This window comes from Leishmania braziliensis, chromosome 3, assembly GCF_000002845.2.
Source record: "Leishmania braziliensis MHOM/BR/75/M2904 complete genome, chromosome 3".
NCBI classification, from domain to species: Eukaryota; Euglenozoa; class Kinetoplastea; order Trypanosomatida; family Trypanosomatidae; genus Leishmania; species Leishmania braziliensis.
This window is the reverse complement of record NC_009296.2, coordinates 269,001-290,427: the sequence shown is the minus strand read 5'-3', so window position 1 is coordinate 290,427 and position 21,427 is coordinate 269,001. Positions and strand designations below refer to the sequence as shown.

General features: G+C 64.8%; 4 protein-coding genes across 4 annotated transcripts; all 4 read left to right on the top strand.

Annotated features, from left to right (window-relative positions):
• Nucleotides 1-455: 455 nt before the first annotated feature.
• Nucleotides 456-3,392, top strand: LBRM_03_0750 (conserved hypothetical protein; the record flags this gene model as incomplete). The annotated part of the gene is made up of 1 exon (XM_001561615.2): nt 456-3,392. One exon carries the CDS (start codon nt 456-458, stop codon nt 3,390-3,392), a length of 2,937 nt encoding a protein of 978 aa, XP_001561665.1.
• Nucleotides 3,393-4,698: 1,306 nt separating this feature from the next.
• LBRM_03_0740 (conserved hypothetical protein) lies at nt 4,699-5,712 on the top strand (the record flags this gene model as incomplete). The annotated part of the gene is made up of 1 exon (XM_001561614.1): nt 4,699-5,712. The coding sequence occupies one exon, from the start codon at nt 4,699-4,701 to the stop codon at nt 5,710-5,712; it is 1,014 nt and encodes a 337-aa protein (XP_001561664.1).
• Nucleotides 5,713-8,310: 2,598 nt separating this feature from the next.
• LBRM_03_0730 (conserved hypothetical protein) lies at nt 8,311-16,923 on the top strand (the record flags this gene model as incomplete). The annotated part of the gene is made up of 1 exon (XM_001561613.2): nt 8,311-16,923. One exon carries the CDS (start codon nt 8,311-8,313, stop codon nt 16,921-16,923), a length of 8,613 nt encoding a protein of 2,870 aa, XP_001561663.2.
• A 639-nt stretch (nt 16,924-17,562) lies between these two features.
• LBRM_03_0720 (hypothetical protein) lies at nt 17,563-21,024 on the top strand (the record flags this gene model as incomplete). Its single annotated transcript, XM_001561612.2, has 1 exon — nt 17,563-21,024. One exon carries the CDS (start codon nt 17,563-17,565, stop codon nt 21,022-21,024), a length of 3,462 nt encoding a protein of 1,153 aa, XP_001561662.2.
• Nucleotides 21,025-21,427: the final 403 nt, after the last annotated feature.

Genomic DNA, 21,427 nt, shown 5'->3' with positions numbered 1-21,427 from the left:
CACCTCTCATCCGCGTCTGGCTCAGCGCCTGTACGTAACGCAACTCGTGTGTGTGACCCCCCGAGAAGGATTGGCGCATTATGTCACGCCCCACCTCCCACGAGGCCCCTCTCCTCTGCCCAACAACTTTGCCACCCCATCCGCCACCCCACAGTGACTGACAGCATCGCGCCTAACAACAGCGACAGCAGAGGGAGAGAACACGCTAGTCGCCCTTGCCACATGAGCGCGGCGGCACCTCTCCCCCGATTACTTTTAACGCCTCTCTCTCTCTCTCTCCTCCTCCTCTGCTCGCCCACCCTCCTGTCGTATGCTGTGACGCTCACGCGTGCAGTGAGCGCGTCTGAAGGTGACCAGTGCATTTTCAGGCAGCTGGGCAGACGCAGACGGGCCTCCTTATCTTCTCACGCTCTCTCCACGCCTCGACTGCCGACCACCCATTCCCATCGACTGTCATGCGTGACGCAGCGGCACCGCGGCAGGTTGCCTGCCAGGGATGCAGCACGGACACCAAAACAACCCTCCAATGCCCGCTGTGTCAAGCAGAGGCAGTGACGGACCGCGGCTTCTTTTGCTCGCAGGAGTGCTTCGCCAAGCACTGGCTGGAGCACCGCAACACCCTCCACAAGAGCGGCGTGGTACAGGAGAAAAAGCGCCAGCCGGCTGCCGCCCCCGCAGGGGCAGTGGTGAAGGGTCGCAAGACGCATGGTGGCAAGCGTGCCCGCACAGGCGGTGAAGCTGACAGCGGCACTGGTGCGGGCACGAGCGTCGATAAGGACGCCTCCGCTGAGCGGCGCTTTGCCCCCTGGCCGCCACTGCCCAACGCGGCCGTGTGCAGGGAGAAGAATTGGGCGCAGGTAACCCCGGAGTTGCCGCTTGACGTGCCCCGTGCAGTCGTGCGCCCTCGCGTGACGGAGGCGGCAAAGGGCGGCGGTGCCGAACAGCCGCCGCTGTGCTGCCTGTGGTCCGCGCTGCTGGCTGCCGCACAGTACGTGGCGTTCTCTGTGCAGCGCACGGCGGAGCCGTCGGGCATGCAGGTGCTCGTCGTAGCGGGCGACGTGTATAGCGCTCACGCCTTTGCGTGGGCAGCGCGGTGTGTGGGCCTCACCGGCATGCTTCAACTTGCTGTCTCAGAGCCGCCGGCTGAATCGAGCGCCACCGCCGCCAGCAGCAACGATAACGCCACGGCTACGTCGCCCTCCGACTACTTCACGTCTCAGCGGCGTATCGTCATCGCCACATCAGCGGTGGTGCGCGCCTCAGCACTGGCGCGAGCGTCCTCGTCGACGGCGGTGAGCGGCGCCGCGTCGCTGTGGCTGACTGGGGCGCCGTCGCACTCCCTGCTGGTTACCCTCCCCGACGTCGTGGACGCCGAGGATCTGCAGGGTGTGCAGACCCGAGCCGTGTTTTTTGCAGGACTGGCCGACGCCACGAGCAATGAGGCGGAGAAGGACGACGAGAACGACGATGTGGTGTCGTACACCTACACCCCTGTCGAGGTGGTGTGCGAGGATGGGCAACCGCTGTGCTGGACGCCAGTAGCGCTCTCCGCCCCTGGCTCCTCGACGCCAATCAGCAGCGCCGCTGCAGGCGGAGACTCAGCAGCAGCGTCAGCGGCCACTCCACTGGGGCCGTCCGCGGCAGCCGCCCTGCGCTTGGACGATGAAATCTGTACGTGCTTCGTGAATGGAGACATGGCCGGCGCGCTGCAGCGACTCGTGCGGTACTTCCAGCATCAGCCAGGGCTCCTAGAGTCGAACCTGTACTACACACTGTGCTGCAACTGGGGTGCCGCCAACCTCGCCCACGCGCATCACCGCCTCGCGTACGTGGCTCGCTTCTTGTGTGACCACTCTATGCGCTTCGAGGCACGCAAGAACGCCACCCTCGCCGACGCGGCCCTCCGTGCGATAGCGGCCGTGTGCCGACTGCTGCCACGCATGGCGGACGTCGAAGCGGAAGCAGCAGTAGCGGCGGCTGACGCATCTGGCAAAGAGAGCCCCGAAGACGTCGCCGCAACAAACAAGCCGAAGAAGCGCAGGCTACAGAAGAGTGAGGCAGCAGTGGCGCCGGTGCCTGTCGCCACGGCGTCGCCGTACGCGCCATCACTCGCCTCCACCACGCGCCCCATACCGGCCGTCGCCAGCGGCGTCAGCTCACCCTCGGCGCAGGAGGTGGACCGCTATGCGAACTACTACACTCACCTGCCCAACCTGCAGCTACAGGCGACGGTGTGCTATCTATACCCCATCGCCTCTCCAGCTGTGCTCGACACCTTCGCCATGGCGTGGGGACTGTACCGGTACCTCCCTGGCCCGAGCAGCCTCGACGGCGCCGATCGCTCCCGCAGCGCGGCGGTACTCCGCGTCCGGAGGCGCTTTACCACGAAGCTCGACAGCGCCAACGGCGTCTTCTTCTCCATTCTAATGCACCTCGTGTACGACGCCGTCGGCCCGTACTCGCTCCCTGTAGACGAGGTGAGCCGCCGACTACAGTGGGACCTAACCCTCGCCCACGATGCCGGGTCGCTGGAGGCGTACCTGCGCTGCTGTGGCCTCCTCGTGGCGGACGACGGCCTGCTGCTCCCCACCTCGAGCAAGCAGCGGGTGCGGAAGATGAAGGAGAGAAGCCACGCTGCGTCGACGCCAGCGACACTGTCGAGTCGCCTCAAAGGGTCGCGCGAGACGACGCAGTCGCGAACGGAGAAGCTGCGCTGCTTCGCGGTCAAGTCGATGGCCGGCACGGGCGGTACAGCAGCTGCGGCGGCGAGCGGGAATTACGGCGTCATTCAGCTCCCTTGGAAAATGTTCCCCATCACGGGTGAGCGGCAGCGACAGGTAGCCCGCCTGCACCAGGCTGCCGTGGAGGAGGTGCTGATGGCCATGCCGCGCATTCCACGCCCAATGTACATTGGCGACGTTGGCAATCTTATCGGCAAGTGGCTGCACTTCAACTCACGCTTTGATGGCACGCTCGGTGTGAGCCTTCAGGTCTTCCTTGAGCAGCACCCAGAGGCGTTCAGGGTACTCGACAACGTAGTCACGCGCCGCACGGCTGGCACGACGGAGCCGGTTCGCATCCGCTTCGACGGCGACGACGAACACGACAACGGCGACAGCGACGAGGATGCCGGCCGCTCCCGCAAGACGCGCGACCGGCAGTTGCTGACCGGGCAACGGCGCACCAAGGACGGAAAGAATGGCTCCATCGAGCTGCCTGCGCGGGCACGCAAGAAGCGCGCCATCAAGGCGTTCAACAAGGAGCGGTTTAACCGCAACTACAAGTCGATCGACCCCTCGGCGCGTGTGCCAGGCTACATGAAGCATGGCCCACGTCGCATCAAGGGTCGTGGCAAGAAGGCGAACAAGCGCGTTACGAAGCGCGGCTCGTAGTTTTCACGCGCGCCGTTGTGTGCTCGCAGTGGCGGTGGCGAGTGAAATGTGCGGGGGGCTCTGTGGAATGAGTGGAAGAGGAAGGAGCTGAAAGAGGGGGCGGCGGGAAACTCCTGGCAAGGCCTTCGCGCTGCTGTATGCACAAAGCACACGCGGCAGTCCTCCTGGAGCCTTTCGCCCCCCTCCCTCCGTTGCGTCGCCGACGTACGCCCTCTCCTCCTCACCTCTCCTAAGTTGTAACGCAGCGAATAAGATCAGATAAGCCCACTGAAAGGAAAAGCGGTAAAGTGCCCAGCGTAGAGGCACACACAGAGATGTGATAGGATGGACAGGTGGGCGAGGAGCAGAGGGAGGGAGAGGAGAGTGGCAGCGTACTCTCTCCGCCTGTGTGTGTCTCTCTCTGTGTGCGTGTGCGTGTGTGTTGTAGCCCAGCGCTCTATAACATAGGAAAAAGAGACAACAATGGTGACACGAAGAGCGTAAGCGCGCCTCCTCCTCCTCTCTCTCTCTCTCAGCATTTTTGGTTGGTGTGCCCGCTTGTTTCCTGCGTCGTGGCTGCCGTTACGACCAACGCGTGAGGGGCTCGTTCACCAAGAGCGCTCCTGCCCAGGGAAAGAAGCAGAGGAAAGAGCCAAAACCTCTCCTTTCTGAAACCTGAGAAGGGCGTGTGTGGAGGTGATGGCGGTAGTTGGTCAGCCACTGGCACAGTGGTGGTGGTGGTGGTGGAGACGCACAGGTTCAGGAGCGGTTGACCCGTCCACCCCCCTGACCCCGCTGCTCCTCCTCTCCTCTGCCGTACCCTCCCCCTCCCTCCTCGTCCTTCCTCCTCCCCTTTATGAAGCTTAACGAGCGCACCTCCCACCACCCACCGCCGCATCTTCAGTCGTTGCGGCATTCACAGCCGGCGATCACCGGCCAACGAAAGTGTCTGAAGCATTTCGGTCGCTGCACACCTCCTTCCTCCCACCCTCCCCTCCTAACTGAGGCATACATCGATCGGCCCACATCTCGCGCGCCGTCTGTCGGCTGGATCGTGCGGCACTCGCTCAGGTGGGCCCCCTCCCCTCCCCTTCCCACCTACCCATCCACCCACCCCCCAACGCACTTGACCCGCCCGCCCATTCGTCCTTCGCCGACCATGTGGCAACGCATACGCCTGCTGCAAACCTTGGTGTTCCAGCAAGGAGCGGCTACCGCTGCCGCAGGGGCCACAAGCGGCTCCCCCTCTGCCGGAGCAGCAGCACCGTCCCCTGCGCCATCGCCCGTGGCAGATAACGAGCGCTCCTTCCTGCGCCATCTAATTCCGATGCGTGTGTACAGCTCCGGCCCACCCTCCATCTACCTGCGCCATGCCTTCCTCCATCAGGATCGCCTCATTCGCTGCTTCTTGGGCGCCCTCGAGGCCGTCCCGCTGCCGTCGCTGCCGCGAATGCTGCTCGCGGAGGGGTTTCAGCGGATGCTGGAGGGTGACGCGCCGCAGCGCGAGCTGCGTGAGTTGTTCGAGGATGCAGAGGTGGAGTGCCGCAAGACGCTGTTGCAGATGGGTGTGAACGAGGACGGACGCCGCGCACACCACGACCCGCGCGATCGAGAGGCATGGCACGCTGTGACGCACGATCCACTGCGCCGCCTCCTCGCCTACGAGCTCCGTGCGGCGTGCAGCTACTACGCACGGCTGATGGCGGTGTCGAGCAATCCCTACGTCTCCGCGGCAGTCGGCGTGCGCACCATCATCGCCTCTGACGTTCGCACCGACAACCTCCTGGTAAAGATGACGCTCAAGTTCGACAGACACCCGCGCAACGTGGAGACGGGGGAGCGTCTCGGAGAGGCAATGCCGCTGGTAGTGGAGGAGCTGATGAAGGAACTCCTTCTACTGGAGCGGGACGCCTTTGGCTGTTTTCGCTTCGACCCACGCGGCGACAACCACCACCTAGTGCACAGCCTCAAACTCGCCGACATGACCAAGACGCCGCAGTCTTACAGCATAATGCTTGACCCGCTCATGAAGAGGTACGCGAACTACTGTATCGAGCGCAAGGAGGTGCATAAGGGACGCTGGAACCAATACAAGGTCCACTGCGGCCCCGAGGACCACCGCATCGACCAAGTGCTGCCGCCCTTCGAGTCAGTCGTCGCCAAGGACCCTATCACCGGCGGCGCCTTGAACATGATCGTGCACTACGACGAGCCCATCTGCCTTCGCCACAAGCAAAGCTCACGCGAGGAGAAGGGGAACTTCGGTCATACGGAGGTGTTTGAGCTGGCAATCGAGCAGAAAAATCGTACGTTCTGGGAGCGGCACTTCCTCGATCGATGAGGGAAGAGAGCGTGAGGACGGCTGCTCTTGCCGCTCAGGGTGAATACCGTGCTAACAGGCATGCCTGCGCACTCACCCATACTGCGGTCCTCCCGCTCGTCGCTTGCCCCCTCCCACCAACGCAAGGCGCGTGCCGGTGCATGTGTGACCCAATTCCGTCTAGGGCGTCCAGTAACGCCACACGATGATGCGGAATGGCGCGCACAGCACGTCGTATGCGGCAGAGAGACGCACAGGTGGAGCGACTGTGACGTGAAAGGGGAAAGAGTGGTAGTAACGCAGCGGGTGTGCGTGTGGAGACGAGTGGACAGAGCAGGGCCTTTTCATCTCTCCGCATGGAGCATCACTGACGCGGAGAGGTGGTCTATGATGGGAAGAGGGAAAGGGGGGGATTTGAGGGGGCTCTTCTTAGCGTCCTCCCCCCATAACCCCCACCATCACCTGTGCTGGGCTTACACCCACGACACCCTCTCACATGCCAGGCAGTATCGCCACTCCTCTATGCCGCCCCCCTCCCCTCTCTCTGTCGCTTCGTAGGTGCGCCTGTGTCCGCGCCTCACGGCCCGACGGAGTCCGTCAGGAGATGCGCAGCCCCACACACGCGCGCACACCTCCGCGGCGGCCCCGCCTGTCTGCCTTCCTTAAATGTTCCCGTCGACTCTCGTCGCTTGCATTATAGTGCCCTTCGCCAATGCGCCGCCATGTCAGCTCTGCACTGTGCAACGTCACCCCGAGCCACGGAGACCCCCCCTGCTCAACTACCCGCTCACACGCAGCATCACAGTGCCAATCACCGTGATGAAGACGTAGCGGAAAGCACCGCCTCGGCGACAGTGCGCAGTCGCACCCGCGCTGACGCCTGACGTCTACGCCGATGACGTCGCTGCAACACACAGCCTCCCTCTGCGTCGTACTTCGCAGCCACCCGTACTACCCAGCAGGGACAAGTCAACGCACGCGAAGCCCAGGAGTCATCGCCTCATTCTGACGCGGTCTCGCTGATAGCAGCACCACATCCACGGAAGAAAAGCGCGCTCACCATGTGCAGCCGTGCCAGTATGTCGTGACGCCGAAAGCGTAGCAGCAACAGCAGCAGTAAGACTTATCGAGCCCTTCGCCTGCTCGCTCGCTTTCCCTCTCTCAGCGCTGTGTACGTTCAGTACGCCTGTGTGCATCAGTGGGTGATTCCATGAGCGTCGACTGTGCTGCTCATCCTCTGGCATACAACACCCCCTTCCTCTTGCGCCCTCGCGTGCATCTCCACCTTCTCGCCTTCCTCCTGCTATGATGATGACAATGATGAAGTTCTCCCACCACCGCTCCGCCCTCCCAGCTGCATGTGCGTCTCGGTGGGAACGCTGGTGCTGCCGTTGTGTTGCCACGCACCTCCTCCCCCCCTCCCCCATCCGCGCGGCTTGGGCCGGGGCGGGACAGTAGCGCTAGCTGAGGTGCTGTCCTCCTCACAAGCTGCCACACACACACACACACACACACACACACACACACACACACGCACACGCGAAGTGGTCGTAGTCTCTTCTCCTCTGACCCACGTCTTGCTCTCCTTCCTTCCGGCAGATGCCAAGGGGGAGCTGGCGCTCTACGTCTACCGCGGCGAGGACTGCAGCTACCTCTACAACCACATTCCTCGACTGCATCGTCGGTGGCCTCTCCGTTGCAGTGGCTGTGTCGGCCGGGCCGTGCTGGAACGCATGGCTGACTGTGCCGAACACCGCCACCATCTTGCTCCCTAACACCTGGAAGACGTACTACCGCGGCGCGCTCGTGCTGCCGGTCATCGACAGCCCCAGCGAAGGCATTTCCATTACCATTGGTATCTACCTGCGGACAGCGTGAAGCGGGGGTCGAGGAGGGGGGTCGCAGTGGTGGTAGAACAACACGCTGGAGGCGCCGTCTCGGTGGCTGCTGCGGGTACTGCGTCAGCCAGCCCCGCAGGCGCCACTCCTCTGCCCTCAGGGGTGCCTGTCTGCGACTCGCCGCCACTACCTTTTCATCGGACCGTGGCGCGCAGCGACGCCTCACCCCTACGCAATGCATGTTTGCCTCGCCACATGCAAGCGAAGGAGTTTGCGTAGGCGGCATCTCTCGCGTCTTGCAGCACACGTACATCCGTCCCCATCTTCGTCTGTGGGGGATGCTGATGGGCACATGCACAGCCATGCCACTCCTCGCGTCCAACTCCACCCCTCACTCGGTGTCTCTTTCGCTCTCGCTTAACCAATCAACATCACGCACCTCCATGCCACTGCTCCGCCCTTCATCAGAGCCTTCGCCGCGAACGCTTGTGAGGGGAAAGAGACGCGGTCATCTATTTCACTGCACCCTCGAGCCCCTGAGTGTGCCTGCGCGCTCAACCAACATCACACCAAGAGGTGCTCGCGCAACAGCAGCACAGGCACACCCATAGATAGCCAAGCAAGCTTGTGTGTGCGTGTGCGTGTGTCGAGCAACCACAACGGCATCACCACTCCTGGCGCTTCCCGACCGAAGAACGAAGGAAAGGGGGAAGGGGCGGCCTTCACCGGGTGGAGCAGCCCCAGCCCCTCGGCGCATAACGTATTCTTAGAAGCACACCTCATGACCTCCACTGCGGATGGAGTAGAGGAAGCGACCTCGGTTCTGCTTGACGTGCCAGCACTCGCATCAAGGCCTCTGTCGCCGTCGCCACCACCGCTGGTTTCTTCCGCTGATGCGGAGCCGCAGCTTCTAAAGCCTCCACCATCGGCATCATGTGACCAGCAACAAGACGCTCCACTCCCTCTGCCTCTGCCCGCCTCACCCATGACACGCCGGTGCAGGCGGCCCCTCTCCTCAGCAAGCGCGTCCGCACATTACCTCACCACAACCACCGCCGCCACTGCACGGAGCCGCAGCCCTCGCAACTCGGCCGCAGTGCGTTCTGCAGCCCCCTCTCCTTCCACGTCTCTGGCACCACCTAGAAGGCAGTGCCTACAACGCTCCCGAACAGCGACCACCGCGGAGAGCCGAACCACTCCGTCGCCACCGACATCTGTTCTGCCACTACCACAGCCCGCACCATCATCGCCGCCGCTTGGAAGGGCCTCAGTGCCACCGCTGAGGAGCACAGCAGCGCCTTCTGCTGGTGGCCGCAGCACGTCAGCAGCTCGCACGCAGTCATCACAGCAACAGCAGCGGCAGCAGCGCTCCACACAGCCCGGGACTGCACCCCGTCTGGCAACAGCGGTGAGGGGGACGTCGTCAGCCGTATCGCCGTACCGCTCACTCATTGACGCTGTCCTGGATGAGCAGTTTATGGTCGGACCGGGCTCACCGCCGTCGCAGCAGCAGCAGCAGGCGGCAGCCGCAGGTGTGGTCGTGGACGGGGCTGACACCATCCTGGCAGAGGTGATTCCGAGTAAACGCCGAAAATGCGGCGGCGGTGTGGCAGTGCGGCTGCAGCAGCACGGGGCGCAGCACCTCGCCGGCCTCGGTCGAACTGAAGGGGACCTCGGCGATGGTGATGATAGCGAGGACGATGGTAAAATTGCGGACCCTACGCTGGCGCCGCTTCACCAACAAGCTCTGAGGCTCCAGCCGCTTCCACCCGCAGCTTCTGCATCGGTGTTGATAGAGGCGGCGGCACTGTTGGGCAGCGACGGGGGCGAGCAAGCGGAGACGTTGGCGGACATCGTTGCCGTCGCACCAACGCAGTCGGCCATGCAGTCGGCTGTGCAGTCGGCGTTGGCGACAGAGCGCGCGCGCCTGCTATGCAATAGTCCCTGCACGGGACTCACACAGGACGCCGCGGGCGGAGTGACAGGGCTGGAGGCTGCAGAGGCCAGAGAGCGCTTGTGGCGGCCGACGACAGAGCCACGTGTCGCGGCACGGGCCTTCCGCCACACTGGTGTTCGCGGTGCAGTAACTGACAGACACGCCGGCGCTGCCTCTACGAGGGTGCCGAACTCGATGAGAGCGGCGGCGCCACCGCCGGCACTGCCCACTGCGTTTGCGGAGTTTTTGAAAGTCGAGGCCGACGCTGAGGCGGCTGTGCAGGGCAGAGAAGCGACTGCCACGTGCGCCACAGAGCGCCAACAACATGCCTCATCGCCACACCACACCCACAACGTCGCGAGCCCACGCGCTGGTGCGTCGTCGATGTCAGCCCCTACCACAACCCTCCCGACCTCGTTCACGCTTGCGGCTTCCCTGCCGGTGATGTCGCCGGCAGCCGAGAGCGCAGCAGTTTTGCAAGAGCTGAAAGCTGTGCAGCGACGTCTGCGCGAGCACGGGCATCGCCTAGAGACTGCGGCGGCAGCGACCGGAGCGACACCACCGGAGGCATGCCCCCCTGCTGCGGCGCCGCCTAAAGGCATGCAGGGACTGGAGAGCTGCTCCCCTTGTGACATCTCCACCAACGCCTCATCGGCCTCATCGACGGCCACTAATAGCAGCAGCACGCCAACGGAGCATAACAAGCGGCACGACAGCGCTCGCAGGACCCGCGTGGTGGGGCTCCGTCGCGCCAGCTCCGAGTACTGGGTCACCGCCTCCTTAACAGAGATCGTCGACGCTCTTGATGGACAATGCGCCGCCTCCCTGGCGCGGGAGCGCCGAACGCACAAGCGGAAACGCAGCCAAGCAAACTTTGATCCCGCCAGCTACGCCCGGCGTCTTCTGGACACGACCGCTCGCTCGTCTACCTCGTTGACCGCCTCAGACGACGACGATGGCGAGTACGACACCACCGGCTGCCACAGCCGGGGCGTGCAGGAAGGGAGACGTGGCGGTGGGCAAGGAAGAGCTTCAGAGAGAAGTCGCTATCATCGCTTATCAAGCGCGCCATGTGCGTTGGGCGGTCTCTCGCCAGCCTCGCTGAAGCGTGAGGCCCTCCTCCGCTCCGGGCCGGCGTGGGCCACCGCGGCAGCTGAGCTTGGGCTCACCCCGACAGAGGTGCAAGACCTCCTGCGGTACAGCCTCAGCTCCACCGACGCTGCTGCCGCATGGCTTGCCTCTGCTAGACTCCATACACACAATGTCAAGGGAGTCGTCAAAGCTGCGGTGGACACGCAGGACAATGACGATGTTGGCCGAGCACGCACATGGCGGGGAAAGAAACGCAGCAGCAGCAACGGCGAGGTAGGCGGACCTCCATCAGTGGCGCAGACGCACCGCCCACATCGATTGGCCTCCGCATCGCTGGATGTGGCAGCGCAGACCGCCCTTGTACAACGTATCGTCGCGGCGATGCCCGCCATCCCTACCGATCTGCAGGCCGAGTTGAGCCGCCAGCGCCGTCTTCTGGAGCGAGTCTGCCGCGATGTGAGCTGCATGAGCGCGTCAGCACACGCTGCCGTGCGAGCACGCCTAGCGTCGCCGACAGTGTCCTCTGCGGCTGCTCGCCAGCCGTCGTCAGTGGAGCTCAGCACGGGTGTAAGGGGAGGAGAAGGGTTGCAGACAATTTTACCGACAGCCGCAGAGGCACACAAAGTGCAAGCACAGCACGAGGAACATCAGCAGCTGTTATTCGCATCCCTACCGCGTCCAGCGGCGCAGGCGCTGATAACTGCCAGCGGGCTTCGCGGCGCCGCAGCGGACCCGTCACGGCCACTTCCACCCTTCCACGCCGTCGTGGCACGTCCCACGCGGCACACGGCGCCTGTTACTCCCGCCTCGCCAATGAGCAACGGCGCCTCGACACCGCGAGAGCCATACGAGACCGCGCTGCGCGAACTGGCAGAGCGGGAGACGCGCCACTACGTCAGTGAGCTGGACCGTCTCCGTACCATGTACGACCGCCAGCTTCAAGAGGAGCGCCGCCAGCGCCAGCAGGAGCGGCGACATTACGCCGAGCTCCTCCAGAGCCAGCAGCAGAAGATGCTACGTCACCATCGCGAGACGGTGCACCTGCTACAGCGGGAGTCTCGCCTTCAACAGCAGCAGCAGGAGTCGCTCGTCCAGAAGCTGGCCGCCTCGCAAGCGGCGGCAGCACAGCGACAGCAAACTCAGCATGAGCAGGCGACGAAGCACATGCTCGCAGGTGCAGTGGATGTGATGAAGAGCTACGTAACGGCAGAGGGTGTTGGAGGAGGCAAACAAGTAGAGATGGGGCCTCCAGCTGGGTTGACTGTTGCCCCCGGCGTCATGCAGAAGCGTCGACGGCAACAACAGCGGAAGCGGCCCGTCGGCAGCTTAGATCCATCCCTGGCCGTGGCACACGGCCCTGATGAGAGTGACAACAGTGGCACTGGGAGAAAGTATACAGCAACAGGCGCTGGGGATACATCAGCAGCAGCAGCAGCCGCAGGCGTTGCGGTCACGGCTGGGACGCCCCCTCACCCATCGGTGCATGGGCCCATCGCGGGCGCTGCATCGCGGACGAGCCCACTGCGGCGTCCAGCCAGTACAACAAATGCCGCGCCCTCCTCAGTGTCGTCGACGGCCACGTCACCGTCACGGGGCATGCACGCCTCACCGGCAAAGCAGAACTACGAAGAAGGCGCGGTGACGCCAACGGCAACAGGCAAGAGAGGAGAGCGGCACCACACCCCTGACATAACGCTATCCGTGGCCCCCTCTGTGTCAGCTCTTGTGCCAACACCGGCGGCTTCCACACAAGCAGGAGTCGCGGTTGCCGGTGCAGGGCCGCCCACGAACACACCAGAGATGCTGCGTGCCGTGTATGGCGGCGATGCTGGGCCACCGCCGCGACGGCCGCGGACACAGGGGCGCATGACGCTCCCTCTGCATGTGCAACTCCCTCCTGAGGAGGACACGACCACGCGCCAACGTCTCGGCGAGGCAGCGCTAATGGCCGAGTTGTCTGACCTATGCGCCATGGCGGCAGCGCACGACGCAGGGCTTGCAGAGGGTACGCGCCTCTATGGCGTCCAGCCTCGCCGTCCTCGCCTCTCCAAGCCAGCACCCTCCCCCAACACCGGGGAGGCGGCAGTAGAGAGGCTCAACCAGGCTGCCCCGCGCAGAGCTCTGTCGGCGTCGCCGTCGTCCGCGGCTGTCAAGCGGCGCGCGCGCGCCCCCGACAGCGGGAAGGTCGCGAGGAGGAGACGTGCAGAGTCGCGGTGGAGCGGCAGCGGGCGTAGCCGTGGCGGTCGAGCAGTAGGCAGCGGTTTCAAGAACCCGGGGCCCTCCACGGGTCGACGCTGGCGGGGTACATCCCCGTACGCCACCACTGGCAATTCAAGCGGCGGTGTTGCTCACCGCAGCAACCTCCCCCTCCCTCACCGCTTCGACACGGAAGTCGTGAGCCTACTCGGCAGCGAGGCCGGCACAGCACCCTCGCACGTGGTCGCGTCCTCCACTGCATACGCAGTGCCCGTCGCCCCGCATGACGTCGTAACGAGGCCGGCCCAATACAGCGGTATGTGGTCAGAGGCCATCTGTGTGGGTGGCCGACACGCTCATGGCGCGAGAGCCTCGGATCAGGAGACGGCGGATGCTGTCGTCGTGGCTGCCGGGGTGACTGCTGGCAGGCCATCTATTGGGCGGCCGCTTTTAGTGCTGACCCAGCCGGTTGGTGGCGCAGTGGCCACGTCTGGGTCGTGCACCCCACAGGAGGTGGATGCACAGCTGCGCGCGGCGCTGCACCACCGTGCCAGCCTCGTCAGGGACCTCCGCCATAAGAAATCGCCATGCACATCGCCACCCCGCTCAGCGCCGCCTCAAGCTGAGGCGGCGGCAACGCTGGTGCACGACGACGGATCAACAGGCAATGATGATGATGATGGGCATACCGCAGTGAATGTCGCGGGCTCCCTCCCCCCGTGCGATGGCGTCTTCTTCGGTGCTTCAGAGGTTTTGATCAATGCCACGGACAGCTGCGCCGTCGGAGACGACAGTGACGGTGCGCTGCCAAGCAGCCTTGACGTGGCGCCAGTGCCGCTAGCGATGCTGACTGATTACACACGAGCGTGGGCCCTCTATACCGCTGCGGAGCGCGAGGTCGAGAGCCATGCGCAGGCACTCGCGGCGGAAGACGCCGGCGTACTGGAGGCGGTCTCTCGGGCCCCAGAGCATCGCCGGCGCTGTCAAGGAGAAGAGGATGACGCGGCGTCTACCCTTGTCGCGAAGCTGCCTCGTCCTGCCAGCACCGCCGCCGCTGTGTGCTACCGCGAGAAAGAGCTCAGTTATGGTGACCCATCGCTTCAGGGGGGCAGCATGTATGTTTCGCCGCGCATGGCGGCAGAGGCGCAGGCACTGAGGGAGGCGCGCAGGCGGCTGTCAGAGATCCGCGCCTGCTTCATAGCACCGCCCTCCCTCGGCGCCGCCAGTGTGTTGGGCAACGTATCCGCAGGCAGGGTAACGGGGGTGGATACTGCATTGCGCGACGCCGCTCTCGTTCGCCAGCTCGTTGATGCGACCGTGTTGAGTGTGCTTGAGACGCAACACCAGCAGTCGCAGCCGGACCTGGTACGGCAGGTTATGGCTGCCCTGGAACACGAGATTCTGCGTCTCATGCTGGCCGGCTGCCTTGAGGAGGAGGTAGAGAGGGCATCGGGAGCCGCCATGAAGGTGAAGGCGCATGGGCGACGGGAAAAGGCGCAGCAGCAGCCCCAGCTGGACGCCGATCTTGCTCGCGCGCTCGCGGAAGCAACACTGGAGGACGCCGTGCACTCTGCTCTGGAGCGCTCTCGCCGTGGCAAGAAGGCGTGCCAAGCCGCCACTTCTCCCGATGCAACTGCCGCCGCCACCAGTGAGACAACAGTGATGGATGCCCCTGCCGCACGCATGGATGCCCCTTCGGCAGCGGAGGTCGAACTTCATGAAAGCGTACGCATCCCCCGCACCGCACCCACCGCGTGGCTGCGAGATGTTGACTCTCCACCGCCGCAACCGCAAGAGCCACCGCAACCGAGAGACGTGAGGAATGCGCAGAGTGAGGCAGACACGATCACAGCGACGGCAACAGTGGTCCTGCCGCCACCACGTGGCGACAACCACGCCGCCACATGCTTTGCGGCGCTGCGAGCAGCAGAGCCAACCCCGCAGGAGGTGCGCATTGTGGTCGACCTCAGCCCTGTCGTGCACCACATGGGGACGCTGCGCGACCTCGCCGCTGCCATGCCCGTGCACGACTCGAAGCAGCAGCAGTACTGTCCTCAGTCATACCCACCAGTGCAACAGGAACAACTCCCCAGCCGGTGGATGGCACTCGAGGATCGCAGGGACGTCATTGTGGAGGTGGAGACCCATTTAGCTGTGGCGGAGGTGAAGGCAGAGGTGGTAGACGAGCACACGCGTGTGGCAGCGCCCACCTCCGACTACGGCGGCCTCCCGGCTCCGGCTGTATCGACCACCTTGCCTGCAGTGCCGCTGCCGCTGCCGCTGCCAATGGTAACTGTTTCGGATTTGACTTCTGCGCATGTGCACGGCACAACAGCCCTAGCAGATCGCACGGCCTCGCGCGACCCACCGCAGCTCATGCTGCTACGTCTGCTTCAGTCAGCACTGCTCGACCAGGAGCGGCTGCAGCGCACCAACCTGGCTGACCGTGAAGAGGAGCAGCGCCAGGCCCACAAGCTGCTCTGCGAAGTTGCGAAGGCCGCCGCAGAACGACGTATGTTCGCAGTACAGCCCTCACCGTCGGTGGCGGCGATCTCCACAGTTCAGTCTCAGCCGGCTCTGCCACAACAACTTGGGACCAACGCGGCCCCCGATAAAGCACGGCACGAGGACGGGGAGGCGGCAGAGACAGCCATGTCGAGAGTCAGTGCGCCGTCATCGCAGAAGCCGCCTCTCGTGCGGGATCCGGTGATGGAATTTGTCCTGGAGCGGATGCGGCAGTTTGGCGCCTCGCAAGAGCAACGGCTATCGATGCGCGGCACGGGGACCGGCATCTCCTCGGCTTCCCCGGTAGAGGACCTCACCGTCGCGGCGCAGACGGCGGGACTGCATGACGCCGCACCACCTGCAGAGACCGCTGCTCACCGACCACTACCAGACCCCTTTGTGCGATACGCCGCGTCACGCCCCTCCACGCGCAACCTCGGCTCCTCGACGACAACGGTGTCCTCGTGCTCGTCACTGTCGTCGTCTCTGCCCACGTCGTCGTCACTGTCGTCGTCTCTGCCCACGTCGTCGTCGTCGTCGTCATCGTCATCTCTGCTCACAGACCAGGCGTTAGGGCGGGCGAGGATAACCGGCGACTGGTACAGCCGTGCGCAACACACATGCGTGCCGCGCCGCATCTCGTCGGGTGCACCGGTAGAGACGTCAATGGCCTACTTGCGCCCGCCTACACGCAAGGCGCGGCCGGTGCTCGACACGCAGCGCGACGACGCCTCTGCGAGCACGGCGACGACACACTACACGACGGGGCGCAACTCTGTGGTGTTCCCCTCTGCTGAGAGGTTTCAAGAGGACAGAGCGGTACCGACAGGTTCGTCGGGCCTCCTCCCTCCTCGCGCCTCTGCCGAGGTGCAGGCAGCGCTGACTGCAGCGCTGCATGCGCACCAGCAGGCCAAACGTGCCGACGTATCGACAGCAACTCTGGCAGCGGGTTACCACGTAGAGGTGGATGACATCTCACTGGGCTCTCCCGTGGGCAGCCACCCCTACGCCGTCTCGCCGCCTGTGTCCACCGCAGCCGCTGTGCAGCGCAGCAGCCCTGCCAAGCTGCGCGCCCCACCACCCACATGGTCCGCTATGACGCAAGAGCGCGGCGATGCGCGCGGCGGCAGCAGCAGCGGGGAGGCGAAAGGTGCGGTGGATGATGTGTGGAAGCCGACGCCATCGGTGGCTACAAGAGAGAAAGTTGTGGGCCCAATTGCCGTTGTAGGGCATCGCGGTGCTCGGGAACAGCGCGCCACCAAACCACAGCCGACGTCGCGCCCTCGCACCGCCGCGTGGGCCTGCACGAGCTTGACAAGCACGTCTACCAGCAGCCACAGCGGCAACGGCGGCGATCCTGGCAGTGGTCGCGAACCAAACCGCGCCTACTCTGCTCAAGACACCACTTTTACCTCTCCTGCAATCGACGGGGACGCGCCGGCATCCTCCGCGCTTCCGTTCCTGCCCGCTCGAACACGCCATACAACCGAGCCGGCGAGGAGAAACAGCGTACCGCCCGCCTCCATGCATACGTCTCAGCCCCTGCCAGTCACCGCGGCCGCAGTGCCTTTGCCGTCCTCACCATCATCGCTGCATGAGCACGGTCAGCTTCTCCAAGCACCGGTGCTGCGTGCCCAGCAGGAACAGCGTGCCGCGGAGTCGTAGTAGTAGTAGTAGTCGTAGTCGTAAGCAGCAGCAGCGAAGGAGCTCTCTCTGTGGCGTCTCTGCTCATTCCTCCCTCTCATCTCTGGCCGCCTATTATGCCAACATACCAGTGAGTCCCTTCATGTTGTGCACGCGAGACTGCTGCCTCCGTGTCTTTGCGTCTGAGCCTCTTCTCCAGAGGCGCAGATGAGGAAGGAAGGGAGAGAGCAAAGAAGCGATGAGGACTGCAGCAACAACACCCACGTCTGTGCGTGTGCGTGTGCATGTAGGCGCCGGCACTGTATCCCTGCCACCCCCTCTCGCGCCTCTCTCCCTCATCCCACTCACCACATTGCGGCCACACCTCCTCCAGCTTGCATCCCCCATCGACTCTCTCTCGCCTGGGCTTGTTGCTACCTTCTCGTCCTCTCTCTCTTTCTCCCCGGTCTGCCAGCCCTCACTAGCAGCACCCCTGACAGCACACCCGCAGCGCAGCGTCGTCGTCGTCGTCGACACTGCCGCTGTAGGTGTTACGCCATCACAGTCACCACCACGTACAGCCAGAGAGGCGGGAGTAGCCGCATCGGCGTCCGTTGTCCCCCCTCCCCCCCCCTCATCGTAGAGCTGCGCTATCACATCAGCACAGGCATAAAAGTGTGCATGTGGCACTCTAGCGCCGGGGAAACTACGGCGGGCTACCGCGACCCGACCACGCTGCTTGTCGTGGGCGTCCCCGACTCTTCCACTGCGAAGTGGTCGGACGGGAGCGATGTTGACTACCGCACGCCGCAGAGCCCTATGGAGGCTGCGCCAGGAATGCAGGCGGCCACCACACCGACGGCACCTGGCGCCAGTCACCGGTCGCTGTGGTCAGCTGCGGCAAACGTGCGTGCGCTAACTGGCAGCGACCACAAAGGCGCCGACGTGCGAGCCCGCGCGGAGAGCGGGCGGCGACGGCATGAGCAGCAAGAGAGCCACCTTCTTGGCGAGCGAGGCGCTCTAGACTATCAGCATAGCGTCGTCCTCTCACCGGCTGGCTGTGAGCCGAGCGAAGAACAGCGCAGGGCCAACGCGCCACCGAGCGCGACCGTGGAGGACGCGACCAACGAGCATCTGCAGCAGCAGCCACGCGGCACCGTCTCGAAGAGCGCCTTCGCCGCCGACGAATCGGGCGACGACTGTGCGCCGGTGGCGCTGCAGGCGTGGTACGTGGCGGGCAACAGCGCGGTGCGGAAAGCGTCGCGGACGGCTGTCCAGGCGAAGAAGTCCGTGTTAGGGTCGAAGCAGGAGAAGAGGTGCCACTCCCGCAAGCACGCGGCGTTGACGACGTTGGAGGACTCGCGCGCCGGGGTCGAGAAGTTCGCACCGCCGGAAACTCTCACTGGTCGGCCCACAACAGCGAATTTGCCGAGTTACCTCGAGAAGGACCCCGAAGACGGCGCTTTCGGCCACGCTGTTGTCCGCCCATCGATCCGTAGTGGCGGGGGGGCCGGCACGGCATCTGTGGACGTCTTGCAGAGTCGCGCTGCCCCCCGCCTGGGTGATGTGTCGCAGCGGCCGGAGGGTGGTTGGACGGACACGGCGGCGGGTTGCAGAAAAGGGCAGCAGCCGGCCGTCGCTGCAGTAGTGCAGGCGTCCGCGTCATTTTCCTCCGGATTGTGCGCGACCCCGGAGCCCATCGGGGGGGGCAGCAGCAGCACCACCACCACCAACAACAACAACAGAGACCCCGGTGCCGGTGGCAGAGCTGCAGTGACGATCAGCGCGGCAACGGCAGCGGCCACAGACGACAAAGGCGCTGAACCGCCTGCCTGGGGGGTGCGGCGTCCTCTACGGGCCCACCGCTACGTTGAGCAGCCCAACGGCCTCTTCCTCAACCACGCGCAGCATGCTGATCGGCTGGCGGAGTACGCCGTCGAGGCGGAGCTGCGTTATACTCAGGAAAGGGAAGACGCCCGTCGAGCGCGGCGGTGGGCACGGCTGTTCTACGGCCGGTGCGGTGGAGAAGGTTGTCGTGGCGGAAGGCGGCGGCAGGTCGGGGCGACGGCAGCGGAGCGCAGCCGCTACTATTGGTTGTACGACTCGGCGACATACCATCGCCGCTTCGTTTCCACGCGGCGCTACCTGCAGAGGCTCCGCATCTTTCTGAGTGCCTTTGCCGCTGGGGTGTCGCTGCTGATGCTCCTCGCGATCACGGTACCCTTCCCCGCCCCCTACGTCAGCAGTGACGGTGCGGTCGGTGCTAATGCCGGCAGCGACACATCTGCGGGGCTGTTACTCGCGCTCTTCGCCAATGCGTCTGCCACGCCGGCTGACACCGCTGCTACTGCGGCGGCCGCACACGTGCTCCCGGTGCCGGAGCCGAGCTACCCGGCCTTTGCTCTCTTCCTCACGCCTTTCCAGGCGTTCCACGCCTCCCTGCTCCTGTGCCTGTGTCTACTACTACTCACCACGGGGTGCGCACCGGTGCCATGGTCCGTGGCTGAGGGGTACTGGATGGCGCAGCGCCAGCAGAAGAAGCACGAAGGTGCCGCGCACGCAACGGACTGGGGTGATGAGACCGCAACGCACGGACTGGCGAGCAGCGGTGACGAGTTTTGCAGCGACACCGCCGCCAGTAGCGACAACGTGGCCTTCCCCAGTCCCAGTAGCGGCGCAGGGCTTGGGGACCCGCGGAGACTGTCGAACGCAGCGTGCGGAGACGCCACGTCCTTTAGAAACGCCCTTGGCAGAGGCACGCGCCACAGTGGCAACCTGAACGATGACACTCGCTCAGCGCTCTTCCCCACGAAGACCCTGCACTATTCCTCCGATGATCGCCTGAGTGCGTCGATGGGCGGCGGTGGTGGTGGCGGGGCTAACAGGGAGGCGTACGCTAGCGACGAGCTGAGCTCCGACGCTATGTACGTGTTCGGCGGTAGCCGTGGCGCCACACACGACCGCCACCGACATGACACGCTAAGATACAGCGTAAACTTGGGTGCCACCTGCGTCGCGTACGGTGCCGCACTCAGCGGCCCCTCCGGCACGGGGGGCTGGAGGATGCTGGACGAGGCAGAGTACATGTCCCCATCCGCCACAATGCTGAGGCCGCCGCCTGGAAGCGGCAGCGGTGCGGGCCGCTACCACCCGCTCGATCGAAACAACGAAAGTGGAAGTCCCACTGGCAGCGCAGCGACGCTGCCTGCAGCTCCACTCCTCGCGTCTGCCACAGCAGCGGCACACCAGGGCGGCAGCGCCACCGTCGTAGACCGCGCGCTGGAGGACGGCCTCTCTGCGAACGTGTTCACGCGCACCTTTGACTACATCGAGCAGCTCGTCGTGCAGCCACTCTGCAATACTGTACGTGCGTTGCCGCGCGCCTTCTCCGCGCTCTGTGCGCGGCGCAGCAACGGCACCATCAAGAGCAGCGGCGCCGACGAGGTTCGAGAAGGGCGGCAACAGGAGGCCAACGAGTCGCCGCGCTACTTAAAATGTGGCGCGTCGGCGGCTAGGCGGGAGCTGGCCTCGTCCTTGAGCCCAGAGATCTACCGCACCAGCCTAGCAACGCCTGCTCCTCTCCATCTGCACGTCCTTCTTCAGCCTCGGCTCTGGTGTGTGGCTGTGGCGTTGGCGCTGACCGTCGCCGAGATAGCATTCGTCGACGAGCGCAGCTTAGAGCTGCTGTGGTCGGCGGCCGCCGTGCCATCGCAGCGGAGAACCAGTAGCGGCAACGTGGTCCTTCCCCACGCGTGGACAGTGGTCAACTTCACACGGCCATCCGCGAGGACGGGCGGTGACCGTGGCCCTGTCTGCAGCGCTATCCGCGACTGGGACAACAACAGTAGTAGCGGTGGCGGTGGTGGTGGTGGCGGAGGCGGTGGCGGTGGTGGTGGTGGTGGCGGTGGTGGTGGTGGTGGTGGCGGAGGCGGTGGTGGTGGTGGTGGCGGTGGCGGAGGCGGAGGCGGAGGCGGTGGCGGTGGTGGTGGTGGCGGAGGCGGTGGTGGTGGTGGTGGTGGTGGTGGCGGAGGCGGTGGTGGCGGTGGTCGGTGGCGGTGGTGGCGGTGGCGGTGGTGGTGGTGGTGGTGGTGGCGGTGGTGGTGGTGGTGGCGGAGGCGGTGGTGGTGGTGGTGGCGGTGGTAGTAGCGGTGACAGTAGCAGTGGCGGTGGTGGTGGTGGTGGTGGTGGAGGCGGTGGTAGTAGCGGTGACAGTAGCAGTGGCGGTGGTGGTGGTGGTGGCGGTGGTGGTGGTGGTGGCGGAGGCGGTGGTGGTGGTGGTGGTGGTGGCGGTGGTAGTAGCGGTGACAGTAGCAGTGGCGGTGGTGGTGGTGGTGGAGGCGGTGGTGGTGGTGGTGGTGGTGGTGGTGGTGGTGGTGGCGGAGGCGGTGGTGGTGGAGGCGGTGGTAGTAGCGGTGACAGTAGCAGTGGCAGTAGCGGTGGCGGTGGCAGTGACAGCGGATTGGCGGAGGCGGCTGCGTCGCATGTATGTGTCCCCCCGAGCGACGTGTGAGCTCTCGAACGTATGGGCGCGCTCGATCGCGTTACG